Below are 13,296 nucleotides of genomic sequence, written 5' to 3'. Positions count from 1 at the left end.
ATGACTGACAGCATACAAACGAAACAATATGAGTTGTCTATTTTGAACCTACATACAAACTTTCTAGCCATTAAAAATTAACTTTTTGCATTGTTTTAATGTCTAGCAATGCTAAAACGTTGTAAAAAATAACTTCATCTGATTAATTTATCTCTTTGGAAGAATGAAAAGGTTTCTGACTGCAAACTGAAAGTTACAGATGAACTTGTTTTTTGCAATGGGCTTTGGTCTACCAAAAACTATGTTAAGGCTACTTGTGCGGATCACCTCAGGATCACTCCAAGATTGCCAGCATCACAATAAATTAAAAGAATATGAAGGAATGTTGTTAGGCTAGCTGTCGTAGTTTACACTATTGCGTACGCCTTCTTCTTCTTCTTGCTTATGAGGCAGCAATTCAGGCAACATCTCAGCAATTGCGTGCGCCACTACTAATGCACACACAGACGCACAATAATTTTACAATATAAATTTGAAGAATCTGCATAACTCGTTCATGGAACAAATCACTACGTCTGTACTCTGTAGCCCCATCAGGAACAGGGGTTGTCTTAAAAAGTCTTTTCCTAGCCTAAAAACACGTTGGTAGATTACATATATAAACTGCATTTGTCCACCTGTCTGCCCCGTCAGCTCAGTGGTTGCGCCCCTGGCTCAAGTTCACGAGGCGCTGGTTCGACTCTTAGGTTGTGCGCTTGACCAACGCACGTTAATGACTGTTCTCCATTCAGCGGTACCTAGTGAATGGAATAATTCCGTAATAATTCCGAAACCAGGTCCAAAATATCTCCTGGACCCCCCTGTCAAAGCTACTAATAGTGTAGCCCAGTGGTTCTCAAACTTTTTTTTGTTGCGACGCCTCTGGAAAAGTTTTCTGGACTTGCGACGCACCAGCAAATAAAAGTTAATGAGGAAACTTATTATTAAAGTTTTGTTTGGTGATACAACAACAAAAAGCCATGCATATTATTTAATGTGACGTGTGGGCTTGTTTGTTTTTACAAAGTTCATTAAATCTTGGGAGAATTTTTGAAATTGCCACCCGCATTTTTCTTTCAGCGTTTATTGGTGATCGAAATTTGCTTTTTATCACCGCCAAGGCAGAAAATCCTGCTTCACATAAATATGACGTGACAAATGGGATAATAATTCGTAGTGCTTTCTTCACCAAAGCTGGATAATCGCCATTCATTGAAATCTAGAAATTTGCCGGATTTCCTGAATTAAACATCCTTTTCAGGGAATTGTCACAACAAAGGTCAATGTAGGCTTCTTTTTCTTGTGCAGTAAAAGAAAGTGGAGTAGGTTGGACGAAAGGATCACGAATCCATTCGTAGTTTGATAAATTTTTTGGAAAGTATTTTGCAAATTTCGACTCGAGCTTGGACAAATGTTGCCCAAATATGCTTCACAAATTTGAAGGCAGCGTCATACTTTTCTTTTCAAGCAAATTGGACAAGAAAGTGAAGTATCGAGAGCTTCCATACAGGTTTGCTATATCTTCCTTCCACAATAGCAGCTTTTTAACGAATGCTGCAATTTTATCTGAAATGTCATTTTTATGAATCTGAAATGTCATTTTTATGAATATGTCATTTTTTTGGATATGGACAGCTTTGTCTGATGCAAATAAAATATTATTATTCGGCCCTTGCATAGAAATGTTCAGTTTGGCGAAGATATCACACAAGTAGGCTAAAGTAAGCCAATTTCAATAAAAAATTGTTCTGAGCTAAACAATCTGCAAGTGGATTATTTTCTTGCTGCAAAAAAGCCTGAAGTTCATCCACCAATTCGTAGAAGCGTTCACAGAATTTTCTAAGCGAAAGCCACCTGGATGAAAATTAAAAGAGCAAACTCCGATGCGCTGCATTCATTTCTCCACAAAGTTTTTTGAAAACTCTTGACTTCAGTGGGCGTGTTTTAATGAAGTTAACAACTTTGATGACAACTGAAACTGCTAATCAAAGGATTAACCTCATCTTTATAAGATAAACTGAATTCAGCTACGAGCGAAACTCTTCTGCGACGCCCTTGGAAAATTGCAACGACGCACCGGGGCGTCGCGACGCACAGTTTGAGAACTACTGGTGTAGCCAGTAGCGTTGACAAGGGGTAGGCTACTTTGGCCCCGAGATGATTTTAGAGGCTTACACCTTTCTAAGGACCAGGCAACTTAGAAGATCGCATCGTATGTTCATAGGAAAATATTATAGTCAGGTAGTGCGTTTCTCATTGGTACCGGGCCAAAAACATCCCTCAGCGGTCCTGCATTTGGGTGTGAGTTGTTCACTGCCTGGACCAGTGTATCAGTCCCGGATGATGTGAGTGACCGACTTGTTTAGACTATAACAGAGATGGAAAGTAGCGCAACCAGAAAAAAACTTGGGGGGGGGGGCTAATTCAGAAATGTCGGCCGAGTGATTTGCGACAATAGGCCAATGCCTATCTCTTTGATTAATATTTAAAGATACTCACGGCCCACTACCCACCGGTTGTTGATACATCAGAATTCGTTCTCTCAATCAGATTAGAAGTTAGCCTAGTGAACCCCATGCTACTAGCACCATCAGCATCCTCATCCCTTACGTCCACTCTCGCAATCTTCTATAGATCTCGATTTTTTTCTTCATGTATGACAAAATAGAATAGCTTTCCATTTGCCAAAACAAATAAGTTTTTGAATTGGAGGCCAAGAATCTCATTGGTACTGGGCCAAAAACATCCCTTAGCGGTCCTGCATTTGGGTGTGAGGTGTTCACTGCCTGACCAGTGATTATCAGTCGCAGATGACGTAGGTGACCGACTTTTTATTACTTTAGCAGAGGTGGGCAAAGTGCAGGCCGGATCCGACCCGCGTACAGCTTTTGTGCAGCCTGGGACAATATTCATGGCTGCTCTACATCCATGTATCTGACTCGTGACCGTATCAAAAGTTAGTGCTTTATCTGATCGGGCAGATGCATTTTATGTATTGTATATGGTTGGTTGGGTTTGAATCTTTATTGTCAGACGGACAAAGCCTTGATAGGGGATTCCTGGGAGTTTCACACACTTGTAGAAGTTCTTGATGCAGGGCCGGTTACCGAGATTGGCAGTGTGAAGTTTCCGATTGTAGAAATGTTGTTACTACGGAATTATTCCATTCACTAGGTGCCGCTGAATGGAGCGCGGTCCTTAACGTGCTTGGTCAGGCGCACACCCTAAGAGTCGAACCAGCGCCGCGTGAACTTGAGCCGGGGGCGTAACCACAGACCTAACGGGGCCGACAGATGTAGTATATATGTAGTCTACCAACGTGTTTTTAGGCTAGGAAAAGATTTTTTCAAGCCAACTACTGTTCCTGATAGGCCTACAGACGTAGTGATTTGTTCCATAAACGAGTTATGAAGATTGTAGATTATTCAAATTTATATTGTAAAATTATTGTGCGTTTGTACGTGCATTAGCAGTGACGTACGCAATAGCATAAACTACGACAGCTAGCCTAACAACATTCCTTCATATTCTTTTAATTTATTGTGATGCTAGCAATCTTGGAGTGATCCTGAGGTGATCCACGCCAGTAGTATAAAGATAGTTTTTGGGTATTAAACCCAGAGCCCATTGCAAAAAACAAGTTCATCTGTAACTTTCAGTTGTAGCCAGAAACCTTTTCATTCTTCCAAAGACACTGTCTGCTTTGTAAAGCGCTGAGGAGCAACGCATTCTGCGATGGATACAGCGCTATATAAAAACTAACATTATTATTATTATTATTAAAGAGATAAACTAATCAGATGAGGTTGTTTTTTTACAACATTTTAGCATTGCTAAACATTAAAACATTGCAAAAAGTTAATTTTTAATGGCTAGAAAGTTTGTATGTAGGTTCAAAATAGACATATCATATTGTTTCGTTTGTATGCTGTCAGTTATATCTTGGCGGCTTGAACATGAAGCAAATGTGAAATGACTTCGTTTGGGAGTTGTGTTTACTTTTCCTTGAGTGTCAGTTTCTAATAATGATAATGATGAATTTTTGTAGAACACCGTAAAAAGTTCAATCAATTTAAATTATTGGGAGCTTTACGATGTTTGTTAAAAAAAAAACAGCAATAATATCCAATTGTTATCTGTCTTGTAGGGTTTTAAGAACTTCTCAACAATAATTCAAACGTTTGGATACGTTTATGTAGATGGAAAAAAATAGTTAATTTGCTGGATGGGTTGCTCTGATTGCCAACAACTTGCTGTTCGTTGCGCTACAGTGTTTACTGCATTGAGGTGGCCTCAGTGACAAAAATAAGTTCGCAGCTCAGTGACAAAAATAAGTCGAATTAGTTCGCTTTATTTAGTTCAGTTTTTTTTTACTTTTGTGTTTATAGTGTTCTATCATAACAACAGAAACTTACAAGAGACCACCAAATAAGACGTTTACGTTTAACCATTTAAACTAGCCTCAAAACCATACTGTGGCCTACTGAGAAAACCAAGAGTAAAATGGAGAGAAGAAAATTCTGGTTTTCAGATTGCAACAACAGAAAATTGTAAAGTTTGGGACATTACTAAAGATGTTAAGGGCAGCGAGCGGACAATTATTGCAAAATATCCAATAACGAGATGCAGAAAAAGGGTTAGCAAGAGGCAGTTGTAAACCTGTTGCAATGGTAAAAAGTAGTTCACTGTTACGAAAACCTTTGTTTGGTGTTGATTCAAAGTCTGCTACAACACAAAAACGAAAAAAAAGTTGCGTTGCTATGTCTGTAGTGTTGAAATATGCAATAGGCCTACAAGTCGTGGAGAGAAGGGGCAGGAAAATAAACCTCCCCTCTCTTCCAGTTCTCAAAAATGTTCTCAAATTTAAGAGAAAACTTAAAATTATTTGGTCAATAGTTGAAAGCCGATACATAAAGTCAGTTAGAAAGCCTACAAAACATGTAGTGCAGAATATTTATTTAGCCCACTCATATTTGAGTGTCAGTTTTATATAACAACAAAAATAATAAAATCTTTTAAGTTTATTTTATTTACAATTATATGATGTTGATTTGGGCAGCATAAAGTGTGAAAATATTTCCGGACGGATTTTAAAATTGCCGTGTCAATGTACAGCGAAATGACCAGTCTTGGATACGTATTTGCTTTCAACTGAAAACTTCGGTATTATCTATTTTATTGCTAATAAATGTCTGCAAAAGAATCGAGATCGGAAAGTTTCAATTTCCAGGTCCTTTTTAAAGAAAATGTTTATTAAAGGGCATATTGTGTTTTGTCTGTTTGCAGATTGTCTAACTAAAAAACATGTTCGTGTTCCTCAAAAAGAGCAGGAACAGGATTCTGTAGGGTAGCCTACATGTTTGTTTATTTTATTATTGCAAAGCAGTTATCCGTCCTGATCTCAATCCGTACAAAATGTAAGTTAGCCTATACGTAATCATTATACCTTTCTTTTTAGAAATAGGCTAAAGGAGACTGAAAAAGGGTGAAAATACTTAAAGAAATACTTAATTTTTAAATAACAATAAACTGCTGCTGACGATTGTTCATCTGTTTCTTCTTGATGACTACAATGCTGCGTTTGCTGATACTCGTGTTTGGTCTTTCAGCAGGTAAGCTTTTGATTTCATGTAGAAAATCAATGCACATGATCGGGTAAAGGCAATCTCTAATTATTTTGAAATGCATTGAGCACAGTGTGTAACAAACGATAATTTGTCCCCGTTTTATTTAAATTGTAATGCGACTGCCTCGAGTCTAAATTTATCATTGAACCGTAGCGCTCTTTAAATTTCGTTCTTTTGGAATGTGTGCGCGACTCGACAGGCAGAAATTTGCTGTGAGGGAAAATATTTTTTACAAATGGTGCGTTGTATGTGGACTCTAATTCTGGATTATGTTTTAACCAGTTGGTAAGTTTTGTAATCAAGGTGTGGTAAGTGCTCTCTTATTTGTTTGTGTTGCATGCTGTTGTTAGTGTTTAAACTCAGTGCATTACAAGTCATTTGGACATAATATTGTTGTGCTGAAGTTGTAGTGCCTGACAGTGTGAACAGTTAGACAGAGCTTTACCCTACTTGGTCTAAGTTAGAGTCTAATACCTAAGCCCATCAGTAAGTGTTTTCTCATACACACATTCCTTAAGCTACATTAGATTTGTAAAAAATAATTGATTTCATTGTTGTATTGTGCTACAGCATTTGGTTGCCTTATCCCCTTACCTGGAAGTGTGAGTGGGTTAGTGTGCTTCAGACTGTGCTAGATTAAGTGGTTACTAGCATATTATACTATATTACTGTGTGTTGACGTACAACTGTACTGTAGTTTTAAGTTGGCAGTAGGCCGAGCTATCCTACTGGGTGCAGATATTAATTTTCTTAGTGCTGGTACAGTTGCATAGTTTGTTTTTATTTATTTTTTGTAATTAACAATTAACATGCCTCCCAAGAAAGTAGATAATAAGAAGGTTAAGGTGACAGTGGTTGATAATACCACACATGCGGATAGTGATTTAGAAACTTCGATAGATGAAGGTGAAAGTAGTCACACTGAAGATTCAAATTCTTCAGCAGAGTCACCTTCCCATGTAAAATTAGATCAACATGAATGTGCCACTTCTTCAGCTATCCACCTAGTTTCTGTCACCAATCAATCTGCAGCCTTGCGCACCAAAAGGCAGTTGGCCAAACTGCAAGTGCAGTTGTCTATTTTAGAGAGGAAGGGCTTAGATATGCATAGTGACGCAGCGTATGATCAGTGCTTGGATCTTGTCGAGGCACTGTCCGAGCTCCATCTTGAAGTTTTGGAGGCTGATCAGATAGTGGAAACACCATTAGAAAAACGAATTAGCCAATTAGAAGATGTTGCATATAGTTTGTTGGATAGGTGTAGGGCTTTGCAACAGGCTAAGCCAGCTAACAACTTAAAAGCAATTCACTCGATGAGTTTATCAATGCCTCCTATTATGCACAAATCACCAAATTTAAATCAACCTGAAACTTCCCTTCTGATTGAGCCAAAGCCTACCACTAGTCAGGTGAAGACAGAATTGCAGCAGCATGAGTTGCAGGTGCCTAAGAAGGAAGTGTTATTGCATCAGTCTGGTAATAATAGTGGAGGAAATGATAGTCACGTGGAAGTTTCATCAGAACGTGCTAAGATACATCAAGGAAACTTACCAGGCTGGTCAGGATTAGATCCAAATGCACAACAATTCAATTGTGCGCCACCTGCTATGTACCCACATGTAGGAAATCCTCACAGGTTCTCTCCCTTTCTCCAAGGCACGAGTGCTCCTCCCGGTTTTCCTTCTGGTCCTCGTTTAAGTTTAACCCCTTTCACCGGCGACATCTTAGAGTTTGGGAACTTTAAAAGGCGTTTCTCAGAGTATGTAGAGAGTGTATACTATGACAGTCATGTGCGAATGGCTTTCCTGGAAGAGTACTGTCGTGGAAAAGCCAAAGATGTCATTGTTGGTCTGAGCTGTTTGAGTGATCGAGAGCAGGCATACAGGATGGCATGGGAAAGATTAGAAAAAAGATTTGGCAACCCTGGTAAGCTAATGGCCAAGGTAAAGCAAGACCTAGTAGATGGACCAATTCTCAAGGATTGGGATTCAGAGGCCTTGCTAGAGTTGTGCGATAAAATGTATCGCTGTGAAACAAGTTTTGCTAGTTGGGACAAGGCTGGGTTACTCAACAGCGATGACCTTCTACAGAAGCTCTTTCATCGTCTTCCATACAAGGTACGGTCCCAATTTGTCACCATCAGCAACCGTAAAGGGTATGGTTCATTTACAGACCTGCGTGAGCTGGTAGAGAATGCAGCATCAGAGGCAGACAGTGAGTTTGGCCAACTTCTGTCTCAAAATATAAGTGAAAGAAAGCCTAAGGGTCAACCTAGTGGTAGAAGTATGCAGACACATGGTAAAGCAAGTGTGTTTGCTACTCAGCAGACCATGTTGCCCAAGGGGTCAGAATCCACACAAAGGGTATGTTGTGTGTGCCAGGAGTCGCATGACATCTGGAAGTGTGGTACATTTCAGGGGCATAGTGTGGAGGTAAAAAGAAAGCTGGCCAGAGAACATCGGTTGTGTTTCAAATGCCTTCGACCAGGCCACCGAGCTGCACTGTGCCGGAGCAAGTTTCATTGCCAAAGGTGCAAAGGAGATCATAACACTCTTCTTCATGCGACAGATAGTACCAGAAATGCAGAACAGAAAGGACATGCAGAAAGGCATAGTGTGGCAGGGAACGCAGACTCTGTTGTGGGAACATCATGTTCTACTGTGATCCCACACATAAATGACAATTCGCCAACTATCTTCAAGGTCGTGCCAGTCAAAGTATGGTCTGGTGACCCGGGCAACTGTGTTTTTACCTATGCCTTCATCGATGAGGGGTCCAGTGTGAACATGTGTTCTGCTAGATTAGCAGAAAAGCTTGGTGTTCCAGTCGCGGAGACGAATGTTGAACTCGTCACGACTAATGCATCAACAGTTGTAAATAAAAAGGTAAAATGTATAGGTATACAAGGTTTCGCAGAGTCAGCGGCCTTTGTGGTACGTGATGCATTAGTCCTTGATGAGATCGTTGACGTCAGTGCAAGTATTCCCACGGAGGATCTTGTACGTCCTTATCCGCACTTAAAAGATTTAGATTTTCCCCACTTACAGGATAGGAAAATTGACCTCTTGCTGGGAAGTGACCTTCACCAAGCATATTTGTTACAGGATATTAAAAAGGGTGCACCTGGTGAGCCATGTGGCTTGCACACTGCACTTGGATGGACCATCTACGGTAAGAATGTAAGTGATCAGGAAATGCAAGGTGGGTGCCGACGTGTGATGGTTAATTTTGTTCATCACAATGATGTCGAAGACAATTCTTGTAGAGATATTCTACAAATACTTGATCAAGAATTTAAGGATGTAGAGCTTCCTCAAGTAGAATGCCCATCTATCGAGGACAAACGTGCCTTGGGTATTCTTGAACAAACTATCAAAAGGGTTGATGGCCATTACTCGGTTGGGCTTTTGTGGAAAGAGGAAAATCCCTCTCTCCCTAATAATCGTTTTATGGCATTAAAGAGACTAAACAACCTGAAAAAGCGGTTTATTGCAGACCCAAGCTTGTTCGAAAAGTACTGCGCCAAAATGTCGGACTATATTGATTCAGGTTATGCCATTCGTGTTCCTGAAGATTCTCCTGGTCCTGAGGGAAGAGTTTGTTATGTGCCGCATCATTGCACGGCCATTCACACAAAGTTTAGGGTTGTGTTCGATTGTAGCGCAAAATGTAATGGTCAATCCCTGAATGACATGCTCTTACAGGGACCAGATTTAATGAATAATCTGGTCGGAGTGTTGCTGCGATTTAGACAGCATCCTATTGCAGTAATCGGTGACATAAAGGCAATGTTTTCACAGGTTCGGGTTGATGAGAAGGACCAAGATGCCTTTCGGTTCTTATGGTTCCCAAACAACGATGTCCATGCAGAGCCGGTTGATTATCGCATGCGTACACATGTATTCGGAGCAAAGTCATCTCCAACCTGTGCGGCATATGCTCTTCGGACAACAGCATCGGAGAATGCGACTGGAGCAGATGCTGAGACTCTCAACACGGTAATGCGTAATATCTATGTTGACGATTTGTGCAAATCATGTGTTTCCATTGAGGCAGCAATTAACCTAGTTGATCAACTACGTACTTTGTTAATGACTGGTGGTTTTTACTTAACAAAATTTTGCTCCAATGAGAAACAGGTACTCCGTTCATTGCCTGAGAAGGACCTTGCTTCAAATGTGGAGTTGGAGTGTCCCCAGTTACCAGTGCAGAAGACCCTTGGGGTCTTCTGGGAACCTGAATCGGATGAAATGAGAGTACGTGTGAACGTCACCCAAAAATCGTGCTCTCGGAGAGGTTTGGCTTCCATGATAGGGCAAACTTATGACCCCCTTGGTCTGCTTCAACCATTTTTACTGCCAGCTAAGCAGCTGCTGCAGAAGGCCTGTTCTGCCGCTTTAGGCTGGGATGACGACATAACATCAATTCCTGGGGTTGGGGTAGAATGGGATAAGTGGGCCCAAGCTCTGCCACATTTAGAACATGTGAAGCTGCAGAGAAGTTTTACTAAATTGGGAAAGAAGGTGCTAAATTTCGAACTGCACACCTTCTCTGATGCGAGCACCAGTGGTTATGGAGCGTGTTCGTATTTACGTGTTTTGCATGCTGATTTCACTGTATCTTGTGCGTTTGTAATGGGGAAGGCTCATGTTGCCCCCATAAAGCCTGTAAGTGTGCCACGGCTTGAGCTTGTTGCTGCCGTTTTGGCGGCTAAACTAAGTAATTTTGTTGTTTGTGAAATCGAACTTAATTTATCAAAAATTGTTTTTTGGACTGATGCCACCGTGGTTCTGCGGTATCTGAACAATACATCAACACGGTTCACCACGTTTGTTGCTAATCGTTTGGAGGTGCTGCACACGCTCTCCTCTGTCGAACAATGGCATTACGTGCCATCGGCCGAAAACCCTGCTGATCTTGCATCCAGGGGTGTGTGGCCGGATCAGGCCGCCTCAGCGAACTTGTGGTTTTGCGGCCCTGATTTTTTGAGAAAGAAGAAGGTTGAGTAGCCTAAGCAACCGGACTTCGTAGAAGAATTCGTTGAAGATCCAGAGGTAAAGAAAATCAAGACATGTTCTGCCCAAATGCACCGGTCGGATGATGTGTTGTATCGGCTTTTCTCTCGGCATTCAGACTTCTACGCCCTGCAGCGGTCAGTAGCCTGGTTACTTCGCTATCTGCAGTTTCAAAATTGGAAATTTAGGACAGGTTTTTCTGCTCCTCGTGTTGGTCCCCTTCTTGCAGAAGAATTGAAAGAAGCTCGACTCGCCATAGTGAAGGTTACCCAGCACCAGTCTTATCCTGCGGCATTCAGTTCGTTAGTGGATCACCTTGGTTTCGATGAGCCTGTGTCACTGCTAACGGAGCAGCAACTGCGCGTGACACCAGCTCTAAAAGAGCTACAAACATTGAACCCTTATCTTGTCAAAGGTGTGCTTAGAGTTGGGGGCCGGCTGGAAGCCTCGTCATTATCAGCTGAATCTAAGCACCCCATCGTACTTCCTCCACAGCATCCAGTAACAGATCTCCTAATCATGTTCTTTCACGAAAAAGAGGGACACATGGGCTGTTCACAAGTCCTAGCAGCAATGAACCACCAGTATTGGATCATCAAAGGAAGATCGGTTGTGAGAAGAGTTGTGCAATCATGTGTAAGTTGTCGCTATTGGAAAGCACCTGTCGGCAGACAACAGATGGGAAATCTGCCAGCGGAGCGTGTCAACAAGAAGCCTGCCTTTTCAGCTGTCGGCACCGATCTGATGGGACCTCTGTCTATTAGAAGTGGACGCAATTCGTTGAAGCGATACGTGTGTATCTTCAGTTGCCTTTCGACTAGAGCCGTCCATTTTGAAGTTGTCCAGTCATTGGAAGCTTCCGCCTTTTTGCAAGCCTTTCGGAGGTTTTGCAACCGTAGAAATGTAAAACCTACTACCGTCTATAGTGATAACGGTGGCAACTTTGTCGCCGCTGATCGTGAACTCCGTGAAGGTATCCGAAATTTAAACAGCAAAACTGTCAGTGATGCCTTGGTCAAGGACGAGATTACTTGGCGCTTCAATCCTCCGAGAGCATCTCACCAAGGAGGATTTTATGAACGTTTCTTTCGCATTGTACGCCAATTGACAAGATCTCTAGTCGGCGATACTACGCTGGACGAGTACGACCTGCTGACCCTTGTAACAGAAATTGAACGAATTTTAAATGATCGACCAATAACAGACTTCCCTTCTTCGCCTGATCATTTGGCTGCGCTAACACCGAGCATGATTCTCACAGGCTCCATAGCAGACGCGTGTGCGATTGATGAATTTGCTAAGGCCGACGGATATCGTAAATCTTGGAGAAAGACCCAGTTCTTGGCAGACATTTTCTGGGAACGCTGGTTGAAACAGTATCTCCCGCTGCTCCAACGACGTCAAAAATGGTTTGCCACGGCGCCCAATCTCAAGACTGGAGACTTGGTGCTTGTGGCAGATGAAGCAACAAAACGAGGACAATGGCCCAAAGCTATTGTTGTAGAGGCAATGCCTGACCGTAACGGGCTGGTGAGACGAGTGCGCTTGAGAACTGCCGATGCTATGACTTTGGTGCGAGATATTCGAAAGATTTGCCTGCTTGAGGGCAGTGTCGATGAACAAAAGGACTCTTGAAGGACTGTTTACAGACTTATTACTCCACGCGAACTTATTCAGGGATTCGCGCGCCCTCGATTTATTTAATTTTATTTTAGTTTGTGATTTTTATCTTGATGCCATCATCGTGCCGTCGTAATCGCGGTAGTAACTTTAATAAATGCAGATGGCTTATGTCGAATAATGAAAATCTGTTTTAGTGTTAGTTAATTAAATAAACCTTTGCTTGTTCACTCATAGTCGAAGCGGCCAGCCGCAGTAAGTGGTGATCGATTTGCATGCTCGGTTGCCTTGTGTTACATTTCTTTTAATATTTGCTTGAGTGAATTATATTGTGTGTTTGTATTATTTGCTCCACAAACCACTGGTCCCAATTTTTTTTTTGCTTATTGTTTGTGTACGTCAGTAGATATTGTTTCATGACAACAGATGTCGCTGCTGTAATGCGTTGTCCAATTTTGTTGCCTTCGCGACATGCACATGAAGGAGAGTGTCCGTAATGTGTGTGCAATTTAGTTAATGCTTGTACGGCACTAATGTTTGTAAGACTGTGCAATACCAACTTTGCTTTAATTGACTTGGTGCTCCTTTTGTTGTGCGCACGATATCGTGCGAAATCTATTATTTGTGTTATCTGTTGCTTGCGGTTTATACCGATCACCGCTATTGTGTATTTGACTTCATTTTTTTTTACGTAGGTGAGAAAATTAAGTAGGTTTGTTTTATTATTAAAGGCTCCTGTTATTTGACTGTCGCCTTTGGGGGTGGGTGTGTAACAAACGATAATTTGTCCCCGTTTTATTTAAATTGTAATGCGACTGCCTCGAGTCTAAATTTATCATTGAACCGTAGCGCTCTTTAAATTTCGTTCTTTTGGAATGTGTGCGCGACTCGACAGGCAGAAATTTGCTGTGAGGGAAAATATTTTTTACAAATGGTGCGTTGTATGTGGACTCTAATTCTGGATTATGTTTTAACCAGTTGGTAAGTTTTGTAATCAAGGTGTGGTAAGTGCTCTCTTATTTGTTTGTGTTGCATGCTGTTGTTAGTGTTTAAAC

General features: G+C 41.4%; 2 protein-coding genes across 2 annotated transcripts; both read left to right on the top strand.

Moving 5' to 3' along the window:
* The first annotated feature begins 6,415 nt into the window (after window positions 1-6,415).
* Window positions 6,416-10,615, top strand: LOC145788277 (uncharacterized). Its single transcript, XM_082600059.1, has one exon. It carries the CDS (start codon window positions 6,416-6,418, stop codon window positions 10,613-10,615), a length of 4,200 nt encoding a protein of 1,399 aa, XP_082456185.1.
* Window positions 10,616-10,690: 75 nt separating this feature from the next.
* LOC145788276 (uncharacterized) lies at window positions 10,691-12,256 on the top strand. Its single transcript, XM_082600058.1, has one exon. The coding sequence runs from the start codon at window positions 10,691-10,693 to the stop codon at window positions 12,254-12,256; it is 1,566 nt and encodes a 521-aa protein (XP_082456184.1).
* Window positions 12,257-13,296: the final 1,040 nt, after the last annotated feature.

This window comes from Aplidium turbinatum, chromosome 2 (genome assembly GCF_918807975.1).
Source record: "Aplidium turbinatum chromosome 2, kaAplTurb1.1, whole genome shotgun sequence".
Classification (NCBI taxonomy): domain Eukaryota; kingdom Metazoa; phylum Chordata; class Ascidiacea; order Aplousobranchia; family Polyclinidae; genus Aplidium; species Aplidium turbinatum.
This window is presented reverse-complemented; position numbering and strand designations above follow the sequence as displayed.

Coding starts and splice junctions, on each gene's coding strand:
- LOC145788277 (XM_082600059.1), top strand. CDS start 6,416: ATGCCTCCCAAGAAAGTAGATAATAAGAAGGTTAAGGTGACAGTGGTT.
- LOC145788276 (XM_082600058.1), top strand. CDS start 10,691: ATGCACCGGTCGGATGATGTGTTGTATCGGCTTTTCTCTCGGCATTCA.